The sequence below is a fragment of the Hevea brasiliensis genome, chromosome 12 (assembly GCF_030052815.1).
Source record: "Hevea brasiliensis isolate MT/VB/25A 57/8 chromosome 12, ASM3005281v1, whole genome shotgun sequence".
In the NCBI taxonomy this organism is placed as follows: domain Eukaryota; kingdom Viridiplantae; phylum Streptophyta; class Magnoliopsida; order Malpighiales; family Euphorbiaceae; genus Hevea; species Hevea brasiliensis.
In genome coordinates this window covers 7676966-7698747 of record NC_079504.1, presented here as the reverse complement: position 1 = coordinate 7698747, position 21782 = coordinate 7676966, and the positions used below count along the sequence as shown (strand labels likewise).

Here is a 21782-nt window from a genome sequence, read left to right as displayed (position 1 = left end):
ACAAAAAATATAAATTAAAAATTAATTTTATATTTTAAAATAAATAAATTAAATTCAATTTTAAAACATTTTAAAGATTTAAATTATAAAATATTCTTTAATTTAGACTTTAATTAATTCAAAAATTATATTTAAATTCTTCATTTTAGAAAATACATATCCAAAAATTTAAATTAAAAACAACTTTAACTTCCCCCGGCACAAGTTGACGAGCAGAGGAAGAAAACCGTCGTTTGAATTTCAATGGGTTTTGCTTTTAATGTAAGTAATACTAACAAACACTGAAATTATTAAATTTTATTGTCCATAACATAACAATTCTTAAAATATAATTTGTAAAAAATTACTAAAAATTTTATCTTTTTAAAAAATAATTGTAATATCAATAATCTAAAACGCTACTTTAATCCTTTTCTGTGGAAGAGTTTTATTTCCTTAGCAGTCGTATGAGACTGAGAGAGCGAGAAAATTCAAACCTGCCTAATCTATGGTTTTCTAACATCAAATTGTAAATAATTTAAGCAGCATTACAATCTTACACCTCAGCTGGACGATAAGCTCAAAACCAAGGACCTTAAAAAACACTCCCTGCCTGTTTCTTGTTTGACTGTCACAATCATCATCATTACCGTAAACAACTGCTAATAAATACTTCCAAATAATCTTAACTTCCATCTTCTTTTGCCTTTAGAACACAATTAGTTAATGGATGATAATACAATAAAAGTCGCAACATTACCAAACTCAAAACAAAAAATTATTGCTATTTTTTTTTGCTTTCTCTCCACTATTATTAATTTATTACCACTTCTATATGATATTTTTTTTAGGGATTAGGACTGCTTTGCTTTGAATTGGCTTGAACATCACTCAATCCCAATTATTCACTAACAGCTGTTTTTCCGGTTGAATAAAACAAACCACCACTGATAACTACAACGACCACATTATGAGAAGCTAAAAAAATCACCATAAGATATCAGCAAGATCGCTACCCTCAAAAGCGATGAGACGACAGATACATGATGTTACACTGGTCATTAAACTATCAATGTCTACCATATTAATGCACATGCGCCTACAACTCCGCAGTGCATTCTTAATGTGCTGCTCTTCATACTCCACAGTGTTAGTTGCTAACGGATACTCGGCAAATTTAATAGTGTTGCCATGTATGAGGAACAGTTGTGGCAATGCAAATGCATAGCGGTTTTAGATTTACCAGATTGAATTTCTAATCCCAAGACCATTACATGTTAATATAAGGCCCTTGTAGCGATTAAGATAATCCTGCAGCCAATTTCCAATAGAAAAGGGTAAGTAGCCAGAAATGTAAACGGATAAAAAGCATGTAGCTTGACGAGAAACGGGTAGGAGTCTTACGATTATGTTATAATCATGGACATAAAGCATCTCTTTCTTGTCATATTCTCTCCTCCTGACAGGATCACTCAAAACTGTTCAGACAGGCAAGATTCAATTGTTAGCATATAATTGATATTCTTAGCCTTTCTTCGTTTTTGTTCTTTAACAGTGATTGGTAGATTCAATGAATCAAATGCTAATCAGTAATTATCAACCAGCCAACTGCTTGACATTGTGATGCATATGCAACTGAGCTAAAGAATCCATGCGGTCAATTGATCAGTGGGTACAAGACAAAACAGATGAGGACTACGATGCAAACTTAAAGCAGCCATAATGCTCTGTGGATTTGAAGCACTGATTTTCAACATATGTGAAATAGTGAACAAGCCATCAACAAATAAATAAAAAATAATAAAATGCGATAAAAAATATAAAAATATATTTATAAGATTAATATTTTACAATTGGACTCGATGAGGTATAGTATTGTAAACACTACCAAGAATTATATAATTATTTATATCATTAAAAGCATTTCTCTATATATAACTAAAGTCATTCATTGATTAATATTGACAATAAAATAACTTACATAAGTTGAAAAATACTATTTATCCTTATCGAGTTTTAATTTTTACCAAAAAAAGGGTGCAATAATTAAATTTATGATGGGTTAAACTAAAACAATATATATATATATATATATATATATATATAAGTATTTTTTAATAAAAAGAGGGGTCATTTGACCCCTCTTTTAATCAAGTGCATCCACCACTGCGAACAAGAAAGAGTAATTACTCATACCCACAGGCGTCCCCTCTATGTAAAATAGACTTAATTTGAGCCATTTGGATCACAAAAACTTGTTTTCACCGCTATAGACGTTTAGGATAGTACTCACTGCAAAATGGTAGGGAGCAATCGCACATTTGGTTGACAAGCAATTAAATCTCACTCTGTTAACATAACTGTGGTGTTGCCCTTGCAAAAGCCCTTGATATGCATCATCAAGTTAAGCAATTGGAATCAATGAAGAGATGGCATACTACATAAACTACAGAATCATGATGACTTCCTTTCTTTTCGGAAGAGCCCTTTTGTCCTATTGTTTTGCCTAATACAAACATCTGAAAGATACCTATCAACAGCGGAAACTTTCCCATCTTTGATGAAGAAAGAAACTTGGTCCTAAACTGGGAATAAAGTTCCATGATAGACACCTTGTTTTCCCTGGACACTTATCACCCATTTGACTGAATTGTCACCAAAATGAGACCTCCAAAATCAAACCAGGACAAATGCAAATACATGTCCATTGAAAATGCCAAAATTCTTTCATATGCCCAGAATTGGCAAAATGTTCAATTTCACCCTTGTACTTATTGGAGAAATTCAATTTAGCTTATTTTTAATTTTTTGTTCAAATTAGTCCAAAAGTTTCAATTTAAACTCAATTTAGCTCAAAAATTAAAATTTATTAGCTAAAATTTTGAATTTCTTGATTTAAATAAAAAATAAGTTCAATTTTTTATTTTTAGATTAATTTTCTTGATTTAAACTCAAAAATCAATGCGCTCAATTTCTCGTTTTCTCGATTTTTGGGTTAAATTGAGTTTAAATTGAAATTTCTGGAATAATTAGACAAAAAGTTTAAAATATGATAAATTGAACTTCCCCAATAAGTACAGGGGTGAAATTGAGCTTTAAGCCTCCAAGAATCCTATCAAAAGCAACCTGAAAACTCGGAATAAAAAAAGAACTACTATGCAAATTCAAATATGCAGCACTTGTAGAAAGTGAAATAAATAATGCAGGATTTGAGTTCATTGTTGTATGAAACAGTCCAAAATTCTGCAAGACATTCCTTGGATCAAGTTGGGCAGAAATCTTCTGTATAGGCCCCCAAAAAACATGTGGGAAGTGGAGTTCAGAAGAGAAGAAACAACTCAAGAAAAGCTTGGTGGAGATATTATATTACGCTGTTAGATACAATACCGTGGCATATTCATAGGGAGGCTGATCACTGGGTTAAGTAGCCATACATTTTTAATACTTATGGTTGGGTTAAAATTATAGTTTGAAATCTTTTTGAGAGATGATGATTGAATGGCATTCAACTAGCAACATTTGGAACATAGTAGTTACGCCAAGTCCAAGCTGTGTATAAAGAAGAACAACAAGACTAGAAAAAGGTAAAACTGAAAATAAAAATGTACTCCATGTCTCTCATAAGTTGAGATACATAAGAGAGAGAGAAAAAAAAAAAAAAAGAATTGTGAGAATACATAACCATCTTTTTTTTTTTTCTGGGTTTGAGTTCTATTCATTCCTCTAAGAATACTTTTTGGACCACATCACCAGTAGAATGCAAGCATGAAAATTGGTGTGACACCAACAAACCCCATAAATGGATAACATCTAGTAAAAAAAAATGATGGGAAACTGTATCACAACAGATTGAAATCTAGTAACCGAGTGAAGATGCTAATAACAAATAAATATCATGCAAACACATCTTGAAGCATGAAATGCAAAAGTTTTTGTGACACAATTACCACAAAAATTATTTCCAAAAGGAGTTACTAGAAAACCTGATAGCCAAAATGGGAGCAGAAGATTTCTGTAACATATGTAATGTGCTGAAAACATGATAAGAGAGTACCAGTAAAACTCAGCAAGGGATTTTAGTTCACATAACGTTTTTGTTTCCTCAGAATATCGCCTATATCATTCGACGATCCACAATGCCCATAGAGTCATAGACCACATATTTTTCAAATTGCATTTGGCTCCACCATTACAATGCCTTCTCTTGCACCTGACCACCCCTTCCACTCTTAAATCTTTTAAATATGCATGAACTCAATTAATGAGTATAACCCATCATAAGCATTCCAAATACAAACCTTTCAACTCTAAAAACCTGTGTCACATGACACTGTTACTCCAAATTTTAGCACAAAATAAAAATTTCAGTTCTTCATAATCTATCTCCTAAGGAGGAACAAGGATGACACGTCTTGCTAGTCATCCTAAAAGGCCACTCGTGCCATAATGACATGATGAAGGATGCAGCAAAATGCACCATTACTATAACACCTAACAACGTGCGTGTACACAAACATAACTCTGAAGACCAAAATTAAGTCAGAAACAAAATAGTAAGTCTTGGCAGAACTTTCATTCACCCAACACCAAAAGTGAAATTGAGCTATGGAACAAAGAATTCCGAAACAAATAGAGAATGACACTAACCGTGGTAAGCCTCATTTATCTCTTGAAATATCGAAGTCGCACTATCCTGGTTTTTTTGCTTATCCGGATGCCATTTCTGCACCGAACAGCAGCTTAAGCCGTTGAGCAAGCCCTCAATTGAATAAAATCAAAATACCCAACTAAAAATAAACTAACCTATGATGTATTCTGTTTCTACCACCAACCCCCCCGGGAAAAAAAAAAGAAAAAAAAATGAAGTAGAAGAAGAAGGCGCAAACCAGAGCGAGGCGTATGTAATTGGAGCGAATTGCGTCGTCGCTGGCATCATAGTCCACCTCCAGTATTTTATAGTAATCCTATATTTCCAATCAACAAAGACATAACTCGAAATTACACATTGTAGTCTCTACAGGCCACCCACCAAAAGATAAAGAAGAGAAGAATGAGGAAGTGCTTATCACCTTGGGCTTGGATACAAGGGAAAGGAAATCGAAATTAAGGTGCGAGTCTGAGTCTTGGTCTTGGTCCTGGTGGCAATCGCCCCAATCGTCCCACATCATCATGTTTCAGCCTTTGGCTTAGGCAAGAAAGACGGAAGGAGTCGCAGCGGTGGAATAGCGAACCTTGAGTTTTGCTTGTAGCGTCGGTTGTGGTTGGGGATAAACTCGGTCGTACGGCGTGCCGTACTGCCACGCTAATGATGCTAATAGCCTAATACTGCTATAATATTGCTCGCTGGTCGCTAGCCTCCAAAGTTTTCTTACGATTGGAATTTTCCAGCTCTAGGCATTCCGTGCCCAATCAAGCCATTCTAGGCGTGGGGTTATTATTATTATTATAAATAAATTTATCAAAATTAATTATTTAAATTTTATTTATTTTCCTAAAAGTATTTTTTATTAAATTTAAAAATTAATATTTTTCAGTGCTTAAATACTTAATGAATTGAATTAATTAAAAATATTTTTAATTAAAGAAAATTAAAATTTTTTAAATAATTATCATTTAAAAAAATTATTTTTAATTTTCTAAATTTTAATAATTTTATTAAAATAATTATATATAATATAAATACATATTATTTATTTAATATTATAATTAAATAATAAAAAATATTTTTATGAAAAATATTTTTTCAAGAAAATATACAAAATATTTTTTATATATAAATTATTTATTACTAAATAAATGAAGTCAAAGACTTTATTATTCTTTTTAAACACAATTAAAATACATTTTTTAAAATTTTTTTATTAAAAAATGTTGATCAACTTGTTTTAAATTTTAATATTTATATCATTTTTTTCTTATGTAATTTTCATTATTTATATTCATATTATTGAGCCTCAATAATTTTAATTATCTATATTATTCAATTTTATTAATAACACCGAAATAAATTGAATAATATTTTTTATAATAAAAAATTAATAAAATGATTAAAAAGTTTAATTTTTCAAAATTTAAATATATTTTAATTAAATTTTAAAAAAATTAAGAATTAAGTTACAATGATCTAATAGTAATTGTTCATCAGTTATCATCATCATTATCAAGAAGTCCAATTCATGGATTTGAAACTGTTAAGATATTCAAATATTATTTGCTATAATAATTGATATTATTAAAGGGATATTTCTCTCTCATTTTTGTAACACCCCAAAATTTTAAATTTTATTATTTTATGAGCATTTTTGGTATTTTAATTTTATTTAAATTTTAGGAATTTTTTTTAGATTTTTAGGATTTTAAAAATCGGGTTCGATTTTTCAAAAATATAAACTTTGATGATTTTTAAAAATTAATTTAATGACCACGTGACAAAACTAAAAATATATTTGGAGTCTATGAATTTTTCTGAGCTTTCTGGAATTTTTTCGGAATTTTTGGACCTCGTTTTCGGTCCCGAGACAGAATAAAAATTCAAAATTTTGTATCCTGAATCGGACTGGTCAAATCGAATCGGACCGAATCGGACCGATCGAATCGGACCGGCATTTTCTTTTTCTTCCTTCTTCCTCTCGCGCGCGTCCGATCTCCTCCCCTTCTCTCTCTCTTTTCTCTCTCCTCCCTCCGCCCCTTGCCGCACCGCCACCTCCTCTGCCTCCCCAGCTCGCCGGCGCCGACCCCAAGCCGTCCCAGCCCACCGCCGCCGCCCCAAACGGCCGAAAAACGCGCGCGAACGTCCCTCCCTCGCGCGCGCGACCGTTCGTCTTCCCGGCCAAAATCCGGCCGATCCGGCCACCAATCGGACCGGGTCTTGTGTCTAAAATCATCTACTCGTCGAGAGCTTTCCATAGACACCAAGAACGCTGAAATGTATTGAGCGGTTTGTCCAATTTTTGCCCAGGAAGTTTTAGCCTATTTTGACTTTCGGGCTAGATTTCTCGCAAACCGTGAATCCCACGAGAAAACCGAGAGTACCAGAGCGCTCCACTCGTCGAGAGCTTCGCGGCGACATAAATTTCGAATTTTTCCGACACCGTTTTTCAGTGGGTCCCATGAAACTTCGCAGTATTTTTTCGAGCATTAAATGAGCTTAGAAAATTCTGAAAAATTTATGTACTAACCCCCGTATTGTGGGCTTCGTGTAGGTATCCTCAATTCGCGGAAATTCGACAGTTGACCAGGTCTGCAAATTTCGGGCCAGACAGACCCGTTACTGGAAAAGTCTCCGAATTGGACCGAGGTTTTGGCTACCCCCCCATTGTCAGATGTCCCGAGCGCGTTCCCGAAGTCGGAATCGGCAAAGGTAAACCCGAACCTTGCTTTTTCGTAATTTTCTAGTGCTTAAATAGGATTAAAAATTCATAAAATATTCGTGGTAGCTCAGAAAATTATGATTCTTTTTGCAATAGCCTAGTAATATTGCTAAGGACAGCAGGGCAAAGTTTTAGAATTTTTAGAGCTTGTTTGGGTAGTTTTTGCAAAATGATCAATTATAAGGACTAAATTGAAATTTTACATATTGTGATGGATGACTGATTTGATGGGCCCAGGAGGGGCTGTGTGATGTGATTGAGTTGTGGATATATGGATTGTGAATATAGAAGTGTGATTTGAGCCATTTTGCAGGTTGAGTAGGTCCTAGGTATAAGGGAGACTCTGCCGGATTTTCGGCACGACTTAGGACGTATTTGGTCTTTTCTTGATTGTATTGAGTCATTTGTATTAAATAATTGTAATGTAATTGTCAGGTGAGCCGGGACAGCCTTCTTCCTCCGCCCAGCCGCCACAGTGACCGTTGTCAAGTCTGTGAGTAAAATATTAATTTTAATTGTAATTTCACTATTATTATATGTTCAAGCATGCCCATGCATCACTTATATGCATATATCTATGTAGATAAACTTTAGGCACGATTTATGTTGCATTCATAACTGTGAAAGTGCCATGTATGTTGCTGTGGTAATTTGGAGCAGTGTGCGTGCGTTAGCGTACGTGTGATGTGGTGTGGACTATGGATAGGACGGGAAGACACGGCTTGAGATCTTCGCTGGGATCCGGTCCTTCGGGGTAGACACGGCTTGAGTTCTTCGCTGGGACCCCGATTTGGTTTATTAAGCGAAAGTCCGGCTTGAGTTCTTCACGGCACTGTGTTGGATTTAAGAGAGTCAGATAGGATCAGCTCCCATATATTATGATTGATACTACTGGGTGTGTGAGTGCTCCAAATTACCTTTTTGATGTTATGATGTGAAAATGTTGTTGATGTTGCATTTCACTCTACAGGGTGCATTAGTTTTAGATAGTTATAGAGATTATGGTTAAAATTGATATTTTACTCTCTGAGTCGAACGCTCACTCCTGTTCAATATTTTTCCAGGCCACAGGAGGATATTTTTGAGGTTAACCTGCTTCCTTTCCTCACAGGTTGTTTATCAATGTTTGTGTAATTTTATTAACTCCTAGAATTTCCGCATGTGTTAGAAGTATTTATTTGATTTTGGTCTGTAATATTATTATCATGTTGGACCTGTAAACATATAATGATATGCCTGTTTGATGGATTGGATGAGGGAGCTGAGCTCCCATTTATTTTATGCTGATGAGTATGTGGAGGGTGAGCTGAGCTCCCCAATTGATGATATATTTTGTTTACAGGTCGGGTGAGCCAAAAACTCCCCGTTGAAAGGTCCACTTTATGGCCGGACTCCGTCCGGTTGATTTCTTGATATTGGGCCCAAATGGGCCTTAGAGTTGGGTTAAGTGAATAGTTAGGCTTACTACGGGCCTCGGGAGCTTTAGGTCGCCTGTGTCCTAGTCTTGTCTGGCCCATAGGTTGGGTCGTGACAAATGTGGTATCAGAGCTTAGGCTCCAGATTCATAGGGAAAAATTGTCTAAGTGTTGGGAAGAGTTTACTAGGAGTCACATGCGGAAAAATAGGGTCCACATTCGTCTTGCATTGTCATCTTTGCTTCTAGTTTCTGCTTCATATAATTATGTATAAATATGAGTCTATAGAGCTGTGTAACATGTTGTTTTGAATTTTGTGGGCTAATCTTTGCTGAATTTCAGAAAATGCGTAGAAGCGATGAGTGCCATCGCACTGAGACGGATGTGCTGAAGAGGTGTCGACACAGGATGAGGCGCCTGCCCCAAGGAGGCGGGGTAGGAGGCCTAGAGCTGCTCAAGTAGAAACAGCGCCAGATTCGAGATCGGTCTTTCATGGCATAGGGTCCCATGGACCCCATGGCAGCTACTCTAGCTGGTTTGCAGAGGACCATCGATATGATGGCGCAGTATATGGTCCACCCTCCACAGCAGCAGCAGTCCACCGCACCAAGAGGGGAACCTTACAAACAGATAATTAATTTTAAGAAGTTGGTGCCTGGTACTTATGATGTGTCAGACGATGCATATCGGTTTTTGGATTTCTGACAGCGAGAGCAATTACGATTGGTGATAGAAGACTTATAGAGTGTATGCAGCATGTCATGGGGCCTATGCCTAAACAATGGATGAATGACTATATATTACCTCGGATGGAGGGTTTGTCGTGGACTCAGTTTGTGGAACTGTTCATCAATCGGTTTGTGCCAGATAGCTTTAGAGATCAGAAGCAGTGGGCCTTTGAGGCCTTAAGACAGAATGGTAGGTCTGTAGATGAATATGCTACAGAATTTCTTGAATTGAGCAGATATGCCCCTACAGCAGTAGCTACAGAAACTATGAAGGTGAAAAGATTCCTAAAGGGGCTTGACAGAAGGTATGCAAACCTGGCCATAACGTCTAATCAGTCGTTTGATGTGGTAGTTGATCGAGCCAGATAGATAGAGATTAGCTATGCTGCGGATGACAGCGGAAAAGCAAAGAAAAACATAGCAGAGGGTTCTTTAGGTGCTCCCCATATGGGTGCTCCAGATAGTGGTGGCCAGAGTAATTTCAGAGGAAGAAGTAGGAACAAGAAGAGTGGTTTTAGACACAAATCCCGAGGGTTCAGACCAGGGTACGGATCCAGCAGTGGTCACGATTCGAGTGCAGCAGCACTGGTCCAGTTCAGATCTTCCTTAGTACCTTGTGCACAGTGTGGAAGAGGACATTCAGGACCTTGTTTGATGGGTTCAAGAGTATGCTTCAGGTGTGGCCAACCAGGTCACTTTGTTAGGGAATGCCCCGTGTTCTGTGAGCCACAGATGGGGTCACAGGGTTCTATTGCAAATGTTCCTCGCCAGTTGTATCTGGGTGCTTCCAGCATGGCAGGCAGTCAGTTTAGTGGCCAACAGGGCCGAGGACAAGGGGGACGTGGATTTGGAGGCAGATCAGGAGGTAGAAGTCAGTATCAGGGTTCTGCCACTCAGGGTAGGGGTCAAGCTCGGGTTTTCACCCTGACCCACCAGGATGCTCAAGCTTCAAATGCAGTTGTGGCAGGTATTCTTCTGGTCTGTTCCTATGAGGCTCGTGTTTTGATAGATCCTGGTGCTACGCACTCATTTGTCTCCCCTGTGTTTGCCAAGAGGTTGGGTAGAAATCCTACAACCTTAGAATGTCTCTTGTCGGTAGCTACCCCACTTAGTGACAACATAGATGTATATATGGTTTTTCCGGGTAGCCCAGTAGTGGTGGATGGAAAGATCCTCCCAGCAGACTTGGTTCCTCTACCAGTGATTGATTTTGATGTAATTTTGGGAATGGACTGGTTGGCAACTCATTATGCCACCTTAGACTGCAGGAACAAAAAGGTGTATTTCCACATACCCGGTGTGGAAGAGTTTAGCTTCGATGGTGACAGGAGAGTGGCTCCATATAACTTGGTGTCAGCAATTAGTGCTAGAAAAATATTGAAGCGTGGATGCCAAGGGTATTTGGCATTGGTGAGAGATACATCTGTAGAAGGTGTCAACATGGAAAATGTTCCTGTTGTCAGAGAATTCATGGATGTCTTCCCTGAAGAGCTTCCAGGGTTGCCACCAGAAAGGGGAATAGAGTTCTGCATTGATGTTGTTCCGGGTACAAACCCCATATCAATGCCACCTTACAGGATGGCCCCAGCAGAATTGAAAGAGTTAAAAGAGCAACTACAGGAGCTGTTGGACAAAGGTTTCATACGTCCGAGCACTTCACCCTGGGGTGCTCCTGTTCTATTTGTGAGAAAGAAGGATGGGTCATTAAGGTTGTGCATTGAATATAGACAACTGAACAAGGTGACTGTGAAGAACAAGTATCCACTTCCTCGGATCGACGATCTGTTTGATCAGCTCCAAGGGGCTAGATTCTTTTCCAAGATAGACCTGCGATCAGGCTACCATCAGTTGAGAATCAGGAATGAGGACGTGTCCAAAACGGCATTCAGGACAAGATATGGTCATTATGAGTTCTTGGTGATGTCTTTTGGACTCACTAATGCACCAGCAGCCTTCATGGACTTGATGAACCGGGTGTTCAAGCCATTTGTGGACCGTTTTGTCATCGTATTCATAAAAGACATTTTGGTATACTCTCAGACCGAGGAAGAACACGTGTGGCACTTGAGAATGGTGTTGCAGACTTTGAGGGAGCACCAGCTATATGCCAAATTTTCGAAATGTGAATTTTGGCTAGAAAGCATCTCATTCTTGGGACACGTGGTTTCTAGTGACGGCATTCAAGTGGATCCCAAGAAAATTGAAGCTGTAACTGATTGGCTTAGGCCTACAATAGTCACTGAGGTGCGAAGTTTTCTGGGTTTAGCTGGCTACTATAGGCGTTTTGTGCAAGATTTTTCCAGGATAGCGGCTCCCCTAACTAAGTTAACTCGGAAGAATGTTCCATTCATTTGGACAGATGACTGTGAGAAGAGCTTCCAGAAGCTTAAGGAGTGTCTAACCACCGCCCCTGTGTTGACACTACCTATGAGTGGTGAAGGATACACCGTGTACTGTGACGCCTCCAGAGTTGGCCTAGGGTGTGTTTTGATGCAGAATGGAAAAGTAGTAGCTTATGCTTCAAGACAGCTGAAGAGGCATGAGCAGAACTACCCCACCCATGATTTGGAAATGGCGGCTGTAATCTTTGCACTAAAAATCTGGAGACACTACCTGTATGGTGAAGTGTGCGAGATATACACCGACCATAAGAGTTTGAAGTACATCTTCCAACAGAGGGACTTAAACTTGAGACAGAGGAGATGGATGGAGCTTCTGAAAGACTATGATTGCACCACCAGTACCACCCTGGGAAAGCCAATGTAGTAGCAGATGCTTTGAGCATAAAATCTTCTAGCAGTTTGGCGCACATTTCAGCAGAGAAGAGACCATTGATTCAGGAAATACATGAGTTGATGGATCAAGGTTTAATCCTAGATCTTTCAGATGAGGGGGTATTGTTGGCTCATTTTTCAGTGAGGCCAGACTTGCGAGACAGAGTTAGAGTTTCCCAGCACAGAGACCAACAACTGATGAGAATCATAGAAAGAGTATAGCAAGGTGAAGGTGGTGAGTTTGGATTTGCCAATGATGGCGCCCTTATGCAAGGTTCAAGGATATGTGTGCCCGATGTAGACAATCTCAGAAATGAAATCATGCAAGAGGCACACTATACACTGTACAGTGTCCACCCAGGTTCCACCAAGATGTACCATGATGTGAAAGATAGCTACTGGTGGAATGGCATGAAGAGAGACATAGTAGACTTTGTGTCCAAGTGCTTGACTTGTCAGAATGTGAAGTTTGAACATGTTATACTCATTTCATATGGGCATTTTAGGGTAGTTTTGCATCCATTTTGCCCTTATATTTTAGTATATTTTATGTTTTTAGCTTTATTTTATCTTATTTGTTAATTTTAGATACTTTATATTTGATTTTCGTAATTTTTGTTGTTTTGATAGGATTTTGTGGCAAATCGAAGATCAATGAGTGCAATAGGAAATAATTTGAAGAGATTTGAAGTTCTTTAAGCATGGAGGAAAGTTGAAGAAATCAAGCCTTGAAAGAGCAAACTAGCCGAAATTTGCTTGACACTTTGCTTAAGATCATGCTTAGGGTAAAGCGGCAGTGCTTAAGGTGCAGCACAGGTCAAGCATGAGCATAAAAGTCTATTTTACTCTAAGTCTGCCGAGATTTGCTGAAGGTCTGCTTAACCTTAAGCAGACAGTGCGACCAGAGGCTAAAATTTGCTAAGAAGCTGCTTAGGGTTAAGCCGAACCCTAAGCAGAATGCCCAGAACGTGAATAGTGCTGCTGACTTGGATAATTTTACACCTCATTTCCTATCTACTCCTTGTCTTTTATTTACTTTTAGGGCAACTTTTAGGGACCATATAAATTCATCATTTCCTTATTTTTGCCATAAGTGGAAGGGGAGGAAAAACAAAAAGGAAGAAAAATTTAATAGAAAGAGAGAGAGGAGGCGCCATTCTCTCTAGGAAGAGGAGTTGCTGCACGAGTTTGGAGCTCCAGAAACTAGAGACCTTGGTTCTTCCACCTGGGTTTTCCCATTTCAGTCCTTTTATCATATTTTTCTATATTCTTCCATCTATATTTCTTGTAAATACCATTATGAGTGAGTAATTTCTTTAGATTTCAGAGTTGGGAAATATGTCTTAGATTAATTTGTGGATTTGGACTGGGTATTTCCTTATTTTATATGAATATGAGTTTTGATTCCTTTCTTGTGTGCTTGATTTACTTGCCTAATGTTGGTACCCATTGGGTATTGTGTTAATCTTTGATTGAAGGACCGAAAGGTGAAAGTCATTGATGGGTAATCATGGATTGGAACTTAAAATCACCTAGATTTAGAAATAAACTAGGACTTTAAGAGGAATTAATTATTGGTTACAAAACTTAATGGGTTTTAAAGTAATCAAATACATACGAAAGTAGGTTTGATTATTTTAGAATACACTTTGATTTGCTTGAAAAAGATCTCAAAAGGATTTAGAATCAATTTCCTTCAAACTCTATTTTTCCCTAAAAATTGGAATGCCCAAGACAAATCCCAATTAATTTATGCATAAATCCCCAACTCTGGAATCACTTTTACCATAATTAGACTTTCGTTTAAATTACCCATTGTTAATTTTAGTTTAATTGCGAACTAGAATTAGAATTTATTTGTTTGCTCTTTACCCATTTCAATTAGATTAATCAATTTACCTTGCTCATTTACATTTACCATTTATTCATTAATCATTAGCCCAAATAATCGCTTCATTCATAGTTTGGTAATCAAACAGCAAATCCTCGTGGGAACGATACTTGATTCATCACTTTATTACTTGAGACGACCCGTATACTTGCGGATTTCGTACATCAAGTTTTTGGCGCCATTGCCGGGGATTTGATTTTTGTTTGATATTGAACAATTGTTTGTTTGGTTAATTTGGGTATTTTATTTTAATTCTTTTTGCCATTTTACTTTGAGAATTTGTTTATTTTGTTTTTCAGGTACTTTATTTTATGAGAAGGACAAAAAGTGAAGAAATCAATTTATTCTTTAACCCAGAAATAGAGAAGACAGCAAAGGCTTTAAGAGCAGAATCTAAGAGAAGAAAAGCTGAAATTAAAGCTCAACAACAACAAGAAAGAGCACAAAAGCAAGAGGAACTATAAGAAGAAATGGCCAATAACAACAACAATAACAACCGCTCTGTGAAAGATCATGCCTATCCTAACATTGGAGATTTCATGCCAAGTATCACAAGGCCAAGAGTAGAAGCTAATAATTTTGAACTGAAGCCTGCACTCTGTCAAATGGTACAACAAGCACAATTTGGAGGAAATCCAAGTGAAAGTCCACATGTGCATCTAGCACACTTTCTTGAGATCAGCGATATGTTGAAGATAAATGGAGTTTCTGATGATGCAATTCGACTCAGATTATTTCCTTTTTCTCTGAAGGACCGAGCTAGAGAGTGGTTACATTCTTTGCCACCGGGTTCTATCACAACATGGGATGAACTTTCTCAAGCATTTTTGGCTCAATATTTTCCACCAAGCAAGACAGCTAAGTTAAGAAATGAGCTGACTTCTTTGAAACCTAGAGATGATGAGAGCTTGTATGAAGCATGGGAAAGATACAAGGATTTGCAAAGGAGATGTCCACATCATGGGATTCCTAAGTGGATGCTTGTTCAACACTTTTACAATGGAGTTTCACCAGCTATTAGAAGTACAATTGATGCATCTTCTGGAGGTGACCTTATGGAGAAATCTGAAGATGAAGCTTTTTCCGCTCTTGATAAAATTGCTTATAACAACTACCAATGGAGTTGTGAGAGGAATGAGATCAAGAAACCAGCTGGTATGTTTGAGCTTGATGCCATGAATATGATTAATGCTAAGTTTGATGCTTTGACAAGGAAAATGGACAAGCTAAGCATGAAAGTAGATTCTTCAACTAGAGGTTCTAATAATTCAGTAGAAGTTGGAGCTGCAAATGTCAATTGTGCAGCAGATTTTTCTGCACTAAATCAAGATTTTTCAAGTGAGCAAGTGGATTATGTGGGGAACTACAATCAAAGACCAGGTGGTAACTCATTTTCTGCAACTTATGATCCAGCATGGAGAAACCACCCAAATTTCTCTTGGGGAAGTAGACAAGGGCAAAATCAGAATTTTCAGCAACCTTCTGGATATCAACAAAATCAGAATTTTCAGCAGAATAGAGGCCCTCCTCCTGGAATTTCTAAACCTCAAAATGCACCTGCTCCACCTCTACCACAACAAGCACAACTAGACAAGACAGCTAGATTGGAATCTATGATTGAAACTCTACTTGTGAGCCATCAAAGTCAACAAGAAATGATTTCTCAATTAGCATCTAAAGTGGATCAAATGGCAACACACAACAAGATGTTAGAGAATCAAATAGCTCAACAAGCTAGCTCTTCAAGTAACAAAGCATTTGGGAAGCTTCCTAGCCAACCAGAAAATTCAAGGGAGCATTGCAAGGCTATTACATTGAGAAGTGGAAAAATATTGGAGAATGGAGATAAAAAGATTGAAGAGGAAGTTGAAGAAAAGAAAAGCAGAGAAGGAGATGAACAAACTGAAGCTGAAGTTAGAATTGAAGCTGAGAAAGAAAATTCAGTGGAAGAAAAAGGAAGTAAGGAGAGGGAGAGCAAAGAGGAAGAACCTAAATATGTTGCACCTAAAGCCTACATGCCACCTTTACCATTCCCACAAAGGTTTCAGAAAGCAAAATTGGATAAACAATTTGGGAAGTTTTTGGAGGTATTGAAGTCTTTGCATGTGACTATTCCTTTCACTGATGCCTTAGCACAAATGCCTTCATATGCCAAATTTTTGAAGGAAATTTTATCTAACAAGAAGAAATTGGAGGAATTTGAGACTGTAGCTCTCACGGAAGAAAGCAGTGCTATTTTGCAAAATAAGCTTCCACCCAAACTGAAAGATCCTGGGAGTTTCTCCATACCATGTCACATTGGGGATATCAGTATAGATAAGGCTTTATGCGATCTTGGAGCCAGTGTTAGTCTGATGCCATTATCTATCTATGAGAAAATGAAGATTGGAGAAATGAAGCCTACTACCATATCACTACAGTTAGCAGATAGGTCTATTAAATTTCCAATTGGGGTAGTTGAGAATGTTCCTCTGAAAGTTGGGAAATTTTTCATACCAGTGGATTTTGTGGTATTGGAGATGGAGGAGGATGTACATATTCCTATTATTCTTGGTAGACCTTTCCTTGCTACTCTGAGAGTGATTGATGTAAAAAATGGGAGGCTTACATTAGAAGTTGGGGAAGAGAAAGTTGAATTTAATTTGTTTCAAGCAATGAAAAAGAAAGATGATTCAAACTCATGCTTGAGAGTTGATGTGATAGATGAAGAGGTTAAAGAAGTGCTTAAAAAGCAACATCCTAAAGATCCCTTAGAAGCTTGTTTGGTTCATAACATCAAAAAAGGGGATGAGATTGAGGAAGCTGCAGAATATGCTACAATTTTGGAAGGAAATCCACCATTGCCTATGGCTGATATTGAAAAGATTGGGAACTTGAAGCAAGATACAACTTCATCATCAAAGTTTGAAAAAGGTGAAGCACCTAAGGTAGAGTTGAAACCTCTTCCAACAAATCTCAGGTATGCTTTTCTAAGTCAAAATTCTACATATCCTGTGATTGTTAATGCTAAATTGACTGATTGTGAGGTTGAAAAATTATTGAGAGTTCTTAGGAAGCATAGAAGGATAATTGGTTATACCATTGATGATATTAAAGGAATACATCCTTCTTTTTGCATGCATAGAATTTTGTTGGAAAATGACCATAAAGCCTCTCGAGAATCACAAAGGAGATTGAATCCAAATATGAAAGAGGTTGTGAAAAAAGAGATCTTGAAATTGCTTGATGCAGGTATTATTTACCCTGTTTCTGACAGCAATTGGGTAAGTCCAGTTCATGTTGTACCTAAGAAAGGGGGCATCACAGTGGTGAAAAATGAAAATGATGAACTAATACCTACAAGAACTCAGAATCGATGGAGAATGTGTATAGACTATAGGAAATTGAATAAGGCAACCAGAAAGGACCATTTTCCATTACCATTTATAGATCAAATGCTTGAGAGACTAGCTCATCATTCTTATTTTTGCTATTTGGATAGCTATTCAGGGTTCTTTCAGATCCCTCTTCACCTGCATGATCGAGATAAAACTACCTTCACATGTCCTTATGGTACCTTTGCATATCAAAGGATGCCATTTGGACTATGTAATGCCCCTGCTACATTTCAACGATGTATGATGTCCATATTTTCTGACATGATTGAGGGTATTATGGAAGTGTTCATGGATGATTTTTCTGTGTATGGTAAATCTTTTGATGAATGCTTATCTAACTTGTCTAAGGTTTTGTAGAGATGTGAAGAGTTCAATTTAGTTTTGAATTGGGAAAAGTGCCATTTTATGGTACAAGAAGGAATTGTTTTGGGACATCTTGTGTCAAACAGGGGTATTGAGGTGGATAAATCAAAGGTAGAAATTATTGAGAAAATGCCACCCCCAACATCTGTGAAGGGAGTGAGGAGTTTCTTGGGGCATGCTGGATTTTACAGGAGATTCATCAAGGATTTCTCTAAGATTTCTAAACCTCTTACCAATTTATTGAGTAAAGATGTGGAATTTAATTTTGATACTAATTGTATGAATGCTTTTTGCAGGATAAAGGAAGCTTTGATATCTGCCCCTATTATGCAGCCACCCGATTGGTCATTACCTTTTGAGTTAATGTGCGATGCTAGTGATTATGCCATTGGGGCTGTTTTGGGACAAAGGAAAGATAAGAAAGTGTATGCAATATACTATGCAAGTAGGACCTTAGATGATGCTCAAATAAATTACTCTACTACAGAGAAAGAGTTTTTGGCAGTAGTATTTGCAGTAGATAAATTCAGGTCCTATCTTGTGGGGTCTAAGGTCATAGTATACACGGATCACGCAGCTATCAAGTATCTCCTTCAGAAAAAAGAGGCTAAACCTAGATTGATAAGGTGGGTATTACTCCTTCAAGAGTTTGACTTGGAAATTAAAGATAATAAAGGAGTAGAAAATGTGGTAGCGGATCATCTATCTAGATTGAGGCAAGAACAAGGAGACAATCTGGGAAAAGAACCCCCAATAGATGATTATTTTCCTGATGAGCAACTGTTAGTAATCATGAATGCAAAAACCCCTTGGTATGCAGATTTTGTGAACTATCTAGTGTGTGGAATCCTTCCACCTGATCTAACATGGCAGCAAAAGAAGAAATTTCTTTTTGATGTGAAGGATTATGATTGGGAGGAGCCATATTTGTTCAAGAAATGTGGAGATGGGCTGATTAGAAGATGTTTAGCTGATGAGGAGATAGGGAATGTTATCAAAGATTGCCATTCTTCACTTTATGGGGGTCACATGAGTGAGACAAAGACTGCATAAAAAGTTCTTCAAGCAGGGTTCTTTTGGCCACACATGTTTAAGGATGTGAGGAAGTTTGTAAATGCATGTGATAGGTGTCAAAGGATGGGTAATATCTCAAAGAGAGATGAAATGCCCCTCCAAAATATATTGGAAGTGGAATTATTTGATGTGTGGGGCATTGATTTCATGGGACCTTTTCCATCGTCCTTGGGACACAAATACATTTTAGTTGGAGTAGATTATGTGAGCAAATGGGTTGAAGCTATACCATCTCCAACTAATGATGTAAGAGTTGTGATTAAATTCCTTAAAAAGTTCATTTTTACAAGATTTGGAACTCCACGTGCCATTATAAGTGATGGAGGTTCTCATTTTTGCAACCATCAATTTGAAAGATTATTGCAAAAATATGGAGTGAAGCATAAGGTTGCAACACCCTACCATCCACAAACTAGTGGTCAAGTGGAGATCTCCAATAGAGAGCTGAAAAGAATTCTTGAAAAAACAGTGAATAGTTCAAGGAAAAATTGGTCACTAAAGTTAGATGATGCTCTTTGGGCCTATAGAACAGCTTTTAAAACTCCTATTGGCACCACCCCATTTAGATTGGTTTATGGGAAAGCTTGTCATTTACCTTTGGAGTTGGAGCATAGAGCATATTGGGCCATAAGAACACTGAACTTTGACTTAAAAACTGCAGGAGAAAAAAGAATGCTGCAACTAAATGAACTTGAGGAACTTAGACTGGATGCTTATGAAAATGCCAAGCTTTACAAGGAAAGAACTAAGAGATGGCATGATAAGCATATTAGGAGGAAAGAATTTCAGGAAGGTGATGTTGTTCTTCTATACAACTCTAGGTTAAGATTATTTCCGGGAAAATTAAAGTCAAGATGGCCAGGACCCTACACTGTTATAAAGGTATACTCCTATGGAGCTGTTGAGATAGGCAATGAAACCTCAGGGACTTTCAAAGTTAATGGGCAGAGATTAAAGCATTATATTGTTGGAGAACCCACGCAAAGGGTTGTAGAGGTTTCATGGCTTAGTTCCCCAATCAGGGATGCTTAGAATTGGAGTGGAAGGTCAAGCTTAAGACCCTAAACAAGCGCTTCTTGGGAGGCAACCCAAGCGTATCCTTTTATAGATTATTAATTTTCCATTTCACTTCATTTTCAGTTTTTACCCTCATTAAACTCAAAAGTGACATTTGTTTATCTTTTGTAGGTCATTCATGAAGATTGGGCAAGTTTACACTTGTGGCAAAAACAAAGAATTGAAAGGAAGCAAGTATAAGCAAAATTCTGCACTTTATCCAGTGCCTGTGAACAGTAACACCTTTAAACTTGTGCTAAATTGCTGATATTGCAATATACTTGATAGCACATGTTTGATTTTGTGTTTTGTGTAAATTCTATGAAATGCAACTTGAATGAGGATCAATTTTGATATTTAGGACTGATGTGAGCTTTATTGAAGTGCAAAAATAGTGTTTGTTAAGTTTTACCTTTTAGTGTATATATAGTTTTTGTAGTCTGTTAGAATTTGCATGTTTTTGTTTGAGTTACTGCTAGTTTTTGCAGTCTGCAGATTTTTGCTACTGTTCATGCTGCTAAAAAGGTCAATTTCTATGTCTTTTCTGCAATTCTTGAATGCTTGGAACTTGTCTAAAATGCTGCTGAAAATATGCTTTTGGTATAAGTTTAGAAAGGAGACCATTTCATTGAATGTGCAAAAAGATAGTCACAATTGGTGCCTAAATTGAAAAATGCTTGCATAAGCTAAATGAATACATTGTGTTTGATGAGTGCTAAGAGATGATGAACTTAAATCCCTCAATTTTATGGTGTTTGTGTGTATTTGGTAATTGCTGAGGGTCATGATAGCATTCCATAGCTTTTGGACTGTTTTTGGCAAGCAAAACCACAATTTTTCCCAAAACCTGCCGAAACTTGCTGATGACATTGCTTGTCAAGCAGAGTCTTAAGCAAATTCTGCTGAACCTTATGCTTAACCCCAAGCATGGCCCATCTTACAACAGGTCTGCCCCACAATTTAAAATAGCCCAAGATGTCCTCCAATTTTCCAAAAGCCTCCGCCAACACTCCCGATAAACCTCGTCGACTTCTTTTCCCACTCCATTTCTTCCGGCAATCTTTACAGGAAGCCGAACAATTTCTTTCCTTTCATTAAAATGGTAAGAACGAAAATGTGGTCTTCCCACAAACCCAAACTCAGCAAATTTTGACCTAAAATGGGTACTCCATCTTCATTGCCCACAAACCCTAACCCCAGCCCCAGTCCGCCACCACCTCAGTCACCGCCACCACAAACTCCACCATTACCACAATCGCCACCACCTCAGTCACCGCCACCACCCCCAAGCCAAATACCACCTCTCATTCCGCCGACTCCCCTCTCGCCGCAATCCGAGCCGCCAAATGAAACACCAATTCTCGACACCCATTCCCCAGAACCTGCGCCTACCCAAACAAAAACAAAAGGCAAAACAAAAAGGACCGCAGGTAGACCCAAAGAAACCCCTGTCGGAAAACGGAAATGAGTACCCTCTGTTCCTTTCGACCTAAACTCTCCACCTCAGCCGTCCTCTGAACCAGTTAGCAAAAGGACCAGGTCTTCCTCGCAAACCCCAACACCAGTGGTCCAAACACCAGTACCTCAGTCTCCCTTACACTCTCCAGCACCTGCATCATTTGCAGATAATATCGAAGAGGTAATTTCTCCATTACCTTAGGCTTTTAGGGATATGGATATGAAAAAGGCCTATGAGAAATTAGTTTCTAAAACTATTTTGGCAAACAAGTATATGGATGAGCAGATTTTGAAAGA

At 37.7% G+C, this 21782-nt stretch overlaps 2 protein-coding genes and 1 non-coding gene across 5 annotated transcripts; 1 reads left to right on the top strand and 2 right to left on the bottom strand.

Annotated features, from left to right (window-relative positions):
* Nucleotides 1-843: 843 nt before the first annotated feature.
* Nucleotides 844-5392, bottom strand: LOC110641983 (uncharacterized). Of its 3 annotated transcripts, XR_009141963.1 has the most exons (6): nucleotides 5049-5386; nucleotides 4866-4943; nucleotides 4627-4702; nucleotides 2273-2364; nucleotides 1384-1457; nucleotides 1223-1290 (listed from the first exon to the last, which is right to left on the bottom strand). XR_009141963.1 is itself a non-coding variant. In XM_058130992.1 (5 exons), the coding sequence occupies exons 1-5, from the start codon at nucleotides 5148-5150 to the stop codon at nucleotides 1219-1221; spliced, it is 402 nt and encodes a 133-aa protein (XP_057986975.1). In that variant the 5' UTR covers nucleotides 5151-5392; the 3' UTR covers nucleotides 844-1218. The 3 variants fall into 3 exon arrangements, 2 of the variants coding, with proteins under 2 accessions (XP_057986975.1, XP_021649593.2); XM_058130992.1 differs by lacking the exon at nucleotides 2273-2364 and having other exon boundaries at nucleotides 844-1290; nucleotides 5049-5392; XM_021793901.2 differs by lacking the exons at nucleotides 1223-1290; nucleotides 1384-1457; nucleotides 2273-2364 and adding an exon at nucleotides 3661-3789.
* Nucleotides 5393-15017: 9625 nt separating this feature from the next.
* Nucleotides 15018-15124, bottom strand: LOC131171701 (small nucleolar RNA R71). Its single transcript, XR_009142359.1, has one exon. It is a non-coding gene; the product is annotated as a small nucleolar RNA R71 (small nucleolar RNA).
* Nucleotides 15125-21186: 6062 nt separating this feature from the next.
* On the top strand, nucleotides 21187-21495 carry LOC131171096 (vegetative cell wall protein gp1-like). The gene has a single exon (XM_058130545.1). It carries the CDS (start codon nucleotides 21187-21189, stop codon nucleotides 21493-21495), a length of 309 nt encoding a protein of 102 aa, XP_057986528.1.
* Nucleotides 21496-21782: the final 287 nt, after the last annotated feature.

Excerpts from the sequence above, each read along its gene's own strand:
- LOC110641983 (XM_058130992.1), bottom strand. The coding sequence starts at position 5,150 with ATGATGATGTGGGACGATTGGGGCGATTGCCACCAGGACCAAGACCAA. Across the intron at positions 4,944-5,048 it reads CCCTTGTATCCAAGCCCAAG|GATTACTATAAAATACTGGA; the intron begins GTGATAAGCACT and ends TTGGAAATATAG. Across the intron at positions 1,458-4,626 it reads GATAAATGAGGCTTACCACG|TTTTGAGTGATCCTGTCAGG; the intron begins GTTAGTGTCATT and ends CTGTCTGAACAG.
- LOC131171096 (XM_058130545.1), top strand. The coding sequence starts at position 21,187 with ATGGGTACTCCATCTTCATTGCCCACAAACCCTAACCCCAGCCCCAGT.